At 57.9% G+C, this 4,952-nt stretch overlaps 1 protein-coding gene across 1 annotated transcript; it reads right to left on the bottom strand.

Annotated features, from left to right (window-relative positions):
* Positions 1-607: 607 nt before the first annotated feature.
* Positions 608-3,109, bottom strand: CCNE1 (cyclin E1). The gene is made up of 6 exons (XM_023523055.1): positions 2,965-3,109; positions 2,306-2,401; positions 1,972-2,106; positions 1,759-1,870; positions 1,528-1,685; positions 608-1,263 (listed from the first exon to the last, which is right to left on the bottom strand). Exons 1-6 carry the CDS (start codon positions 3,043-3,045, stop codon positions 1,141-1,143), a joined length of 705 nt encoding a protein of 234 aa, XP_023378823.1. The 5' UTR covers positions 3,046-3,109; the 3' UTR covers positions 608-1,140.
* Between the last annotated feature and the right edge of the window lie 1,843 nt (positions 3,110-4,952).

The following is a 4,952-nucleotide window of genomic DNA, read 5'->3' as shown; positions in this document are numbered from 1 at the left end:
TGTGACACGGATTTGAAATGGCTGTTTTTCGATTTCAGATCTTTTTTCTTGAGATAAAATGTCAAGTAGAAAATCAGTGGGATTCGTTTGCTCATTGAGCCTCGGTTTTACGAACTCGTACACACGCCGAAGCAGTGAGAAAGTGGGTCAAGACTGGACGAGGCCACCGCTGGGACAGCTCAACGAAATGCCCATGACCTGCACACGCCAGGCCATCAAGCAGGCAGCGACCCCGCCTGGCTACCGGATACCCAGCGATGCTGTCGCTGGTCAGGCACAAGCACTGACACGGTGGCCTCGGCTGCATGTAAGTTCACATTGCATTTTCCTCTTCAAAGCACAGTTTAAGGCCACAAAGTCAGCAAGTTCTCGGGGCTGAGCTGTGGGGAGGGTGCCGTGCAGGCCCCGGGTGAGGAAGGCCGGCTGGGAACCTCAGCCGCAGCTCAGGGGCCCTTGGGGGGCAGGCAAGGCCCCCCCGAAGCGCATTTCAAACATTTTCTCTTACATGTACATATGTTCTCAAGAGGGCTTCAAGAGGGGTGAAGCTAGATGAGACCTTGACACAGACACACGCGAGGCCGACTTGCAACTTAAATCACGACACGGCTCGTAAAGCCAGCTGTCTCGAGGACAGGGCCACCTTTATTAAAAATGGATAGACGTAGCAGCACTTAGAAAACAACAGTTCATAAAAGGCATTGTACACTGTCAACTGGCAGTGGGCGGGTGGGCCCCAGCCATGTGGGGTGCGGGCCCCGCATCGTGAGGCCCCCGACCGCCTGCTCCGCTCAACGCATGGGACCCAGTGCGAACTCCCGAGGGGGGCCGGCGCAGCAGGCCTTGGTGTCGCCTGTCACCCATGTGAACAGGGGAGCGAGCCCAGCGGCGGCCTCCCTGGCAGCCCCTGGAGCTCACTCTGGTGTCAGGAGGTGGCCGGTGTGCTTGACCCGCTCGTTGCAAAGCCCGAGCGTCCCGTGAGAGCACTCGTCCCCGCCGACGCCACCCCCAGACACGCCTCTGCTGCGCAGGGGTGCCCTCCCATTCTTGAGTCTGAGAGGCTAGTGCGGCCCATGGGGCGGACAGGCGAGGGCCTGGAACAGCCACTCCCGGACGCGCGACTGTCTTTGGAGGAGGCTGGTGTCATGCGGTCCCCTGCCCGTCGCTGTGCTTCTTACTGCTAGGTGGCGGGGTGAGGACCCCGGTGGGGAGGGGAGAGACCCGATTTTGTTCAGATAATATGGCTTTCTTCGCTTGGGCTTTGTCCTGCGGGCGAGAATGAAAGCAGGGCCGTTAGAGGGGGACTGTCCTCTCGGCGTGACCTGCCGTGCGCTCCCTCCTGCGGAGGCGTGGGAGGGAGAGACAGCCAGGCACACTCCAGAAACCTCGCTCCGCACAGCGCTGAGACGCAGCCTCTCCTGACCACGACTCCTTGCCCAGTCCTCCCGGGCTACCTGGCGCCCGCCCAGGGAGAGGGGACGGGGCGTCGGCAGCTTTCGGAACCCGTGTGGGAACAGGAAGGGGACTGACCAGCAGGTCCAAGCTGTTCAGGTGGGTCTGGATGTTGTGGGCGTCCTCCGCGGGCACGCCCCGGAACTGCTTCAGTTTCGAGCTTCCTGTCTCCCTTATAACCATGGCAAACGGGACCATCCACTTGACACACTTCTCTACGTCACGCCACTGATACCCTGCGACGGAGACCGACAGGCTCAGTCCGAGGCCACCGAGCGGCCTGCAGGTGTAACCCACCTGTGAACGCACCTGAAACCTTGTGCATCAGTTCGGACGAAGAGAAATGGTACAAGGCAGAAGCAGCAAGGACACCGTAGGGAAATTCCAGGCAGCCGACGTCCAGGACGCAGAGGTCTAACAGCTGCAGAGAGGAAGAGGGCGCTGACACCGGCGGCCGCCACACGGGCCCGTGGAGTCGCGTGACCCGGCGGCGCGGTGGGCCCAGAGGTCGTGGCCACTTGCCTCTGCGATCTGTATGAAAATCTGCTGGGGGTACTGCGGCAGGAGCACTTCGTACACGTCGTTCAGGTAGGCCACCTGCAAGTAGACACTCAGCCAGGACACAATGGTCAGGGGACTTAAATGCCACTTCAGAGCCTAAGGGAAAACAGAGAGAAAGGGGACCCGCGGTTGCGACAAGAACATTGCTGCTCCCCCGTCCTCTCCGGGGGCTCGAAGCGCAGCCGAGCACCACGCCGGCGTGTCCGGCAGGAAGACACCACGCCACGTGCACGCCACGGAGCGCGGAGGAGGCGTCACGCACGCAGGAAGGACCGGGACTCTGCCTGCCACCCACCTTCATGATGATCAGCTCCATGGTGAGGATGTCGTCGCCTGAGCAAGCCCCATCCGTGACGTATGCAAACTGGTGCAGCTTTGGAGGGTATATCTCCTGAGAGGACACAAAAGGGAGGGAGACACTACTCCAAATGCCCGCCTCCGACCGTCTCAACTCACAACGAACCCCCGAAACCGCGCTTTCAGCCTAGGAGAGGGAAGGAGAGGGCACCCGAGCTACTCCGCGGCCCAGGCCACCGTGACTGTGGAAGCAGCGAAACATCCCCCTCGCCGATCACTCATTCAGTCGATCAATGACACTTTCAGTCATTGGGAATAATTTTGAAATTTTCACCTTTTCAATACTTTTTTTTTGCAACGTGTTTATAAGTTAGACCCGTTCACCTTCTAATCACACCAAAATCTCAGTCCTCTCAGGTCAAGGTTTAATATTTCTGCTTAAAGTAACTGAACAACCTAAGCATTTTATATACTCACTGCTTCTCTTTCTTCTTGGCTAAGTTCTAGCATTTTCCGCATGTGTCTTAACTTTAATGGGCCTCGGATGAGAGAAACGCAGGCTATCCATTACAAACGAGGAGTTCACCTCGTCCCCAGTTCTCAGGGGAGCTCGAGAAACAGCATGTGCCACCTAACGAATATTTGAAAGTCATTTACCTCAAGTTTGGCAGCAATAAATAAAGACGAAATCCCAATAAGCTGTAAAAGCGTTTTTACGACGTCTTGTTGTGTCGCCATATATCGATCAAAGAAATCCTGCGCCAGGTAAAATGTCTCTCTGTGAAGTTTGTAGACTTCGCACACCTGAAAAAATATTAAGTGTAGAACAGTTACTTGAGAAAAAAGTAACCAAAAAGCTCGCCGTGTGTTCTGGTTAAGTCAGTACTAATGAACGGAAGGAGAACCTGCTTTCCTGCCCGATGGCTCCCTCCCCTGTCCCCAAGCACACGCAGTGAAAAGCGGGCACCCGGACCACAGGACGAAGCGTTCTGTGTCCTGTAATAGTTTATGAGCGAGTTTTCACAGCCTGCTGAAAGCACATTTTCATGAAAACACTAGGAATTTTCTCAAAGAAAAAAAACCCTCTATAGGTTTCATTCTGGCTTGAGGAAAGTCACAACTGGCAACAGCGGGAGAAAGTAAAAAAGCCAGAACATGCGTTTCCTTAGAGATGATGTCACGTCCGAAACAAAGTGAAGCTTCTTTAAGTGGAAACTCACAGGCCTAGGTTCTAGTCCCGGCTCTCGCCTGGACACCTCTCTTGTCCCAGACCGTCTCGACTGCAAAGGCGCTGCCTGGCTGACCCCACTCATGGGGCAGCTGCGACAGGGCTGAGAAGACCAAGGACACGTGAGAGCCCAGGTCCCCAGCACGTCGCGTCACGCACGTGAGCCTGCCATGTGGGCCTCCCAGGTAAGCCTTCCCTGGGGGAACCAGGAGAGACGGCCCAGGGACAGCGACGGAGACGACCAGGGAACTTTGTGATCGCCGGAGGGCAGTGGCCCTCGGGCAGCTGGAGCCGCGCGGGTCCACGTGCTCAGCGGTTTGCGCAGTAAACGCGCACAGTGCTGCGGACACGTTTTCCTCATGATCGTCACGTTCTCTTTGCCCTGGGCCACGTTACTGGATCACAGCACGTAACGCACGGCGCACAGAACACGTGCTGAGCGACCGCTGGTCATCAGACCGGCTCCCGGTCAACAGCACACTGTCGGTAGCTAAGTTTTTGGGGAGTCTTTGGGGCGTTGAAGTGACACGTGGAATTTCAACTATCGTTAGCGGTCACTGGATCTCCACAGTCCAGGCGAGCCCCACTCAGCCGTGCTCATGGAGCAACACGTTAGAAACCAGATCCTGGCCTCCGAGGAACCAACGCAGCCCGCTTCGCCCAGCTCGCAGCGTCCCCGCAGACGAGCCTGCCCGCCAGCTGCGACTCAGTGCCGCCCCGCTGAAGACATAAAGGTCACCGTTCTTTTCTACCGTTCACGGTGTTACTGACATTTTGTGTCGAACCTCGGAGAAACACATTCCTCTCAAGCAGACGGCATCAGCTGTGTTCTATGAAACGGAGACTCTTGGCCCAGCGCCTTGGGAGCCGAAGCTCGGGGATGAAGCGCGCACACCGTCCACGCGGCAAGGAACCGTGCGTCCCCTGGAGCGCGCAGACGGGACCGCTGCCACGAGGCGCTGCGCCGGGCAGCTGCAAGTCGGCAGCCCGAAGCAGGCCCGCCGGCCGCCAGCACAGGAAAATGCAGCCGTTGACGTTCCAGGGGACGGACGAAGCGAGCGAGCTAAGAATGGGAGACACGGCGATCTCCCCGGGCCTGCTGCGCAGCGGGTGCCCGCCCCATACGCAGTTCTAGTCCGCACCAGCTCCGCAAGGGAAGAGCTGCCAGAAAATGCCGAGGAGAAAACCAAGGCTCACAGCTGAGTGGCCTGCCTGAGGCACGCTGGCGGCCAGTGGTGAAGGGGATCTGATTCTGGGATGAGCACTGAGGGAACACAGTGCAGGTGGCTCATCGGGAGTCGTCAGATGCAGCCGCCACGTGTACGCCTTCGTAAAGCAACCCGGCCGAGCCGTCCTTCCACGGCACGGAGGAAAGCCCCCCTCTCGCCACCTAAGGCTTACGGGTGTCCAGGAAGGG

Source organism: Pteropus vampyrus, unplaced genomic scaffold (genome assembly GCF_000151845.1).
Source record: "Pteropus vampyrus isolate Shadow unplaced genomic scaffold, Pvam_2.0 Scaffold376, whole genome shotgun sequence".
NCBI classification, from domain to species: Eukaryota; Metazoa; Chordata; class Mammalia; order Chiroptera; family Pteropodidae; genus Pteropus; species Pteropus vampyrus.
The sequence above is the reverse complement of the archived record's forward strand: the minus strand, read 5'-3'. Positions and strand labels throughout refer to the sequence as shown.

What these genes read in the sequence shown, in the direction of transcription:
- CCNE1 (XM_023523055.1), bottom strand. Translation starts at nt 3,045, where the DNA reads ATGGCGACACAACAAGACGTCGTAAAAACGCTTTTACAGCTTATTGGG. An exon ending in TTATTGCTGCCAAACTTGAG is followed by an intron (nt 2,402 to 2,964) that starts GTAAATGACTTT and finishes GTGTCCTCTCAG; the next exon opens with GAGATATACCCTCCAAAGCT. An exon ending in TTTTCATACAGATCGCAGAG is followed by an intron (nt 1,871 to 1,971) that starts GCAAGTGGCCAC and finishes TCCTCTCTGCAG; the next exon opens with CTGTTAGACCTCTGCGTCCT.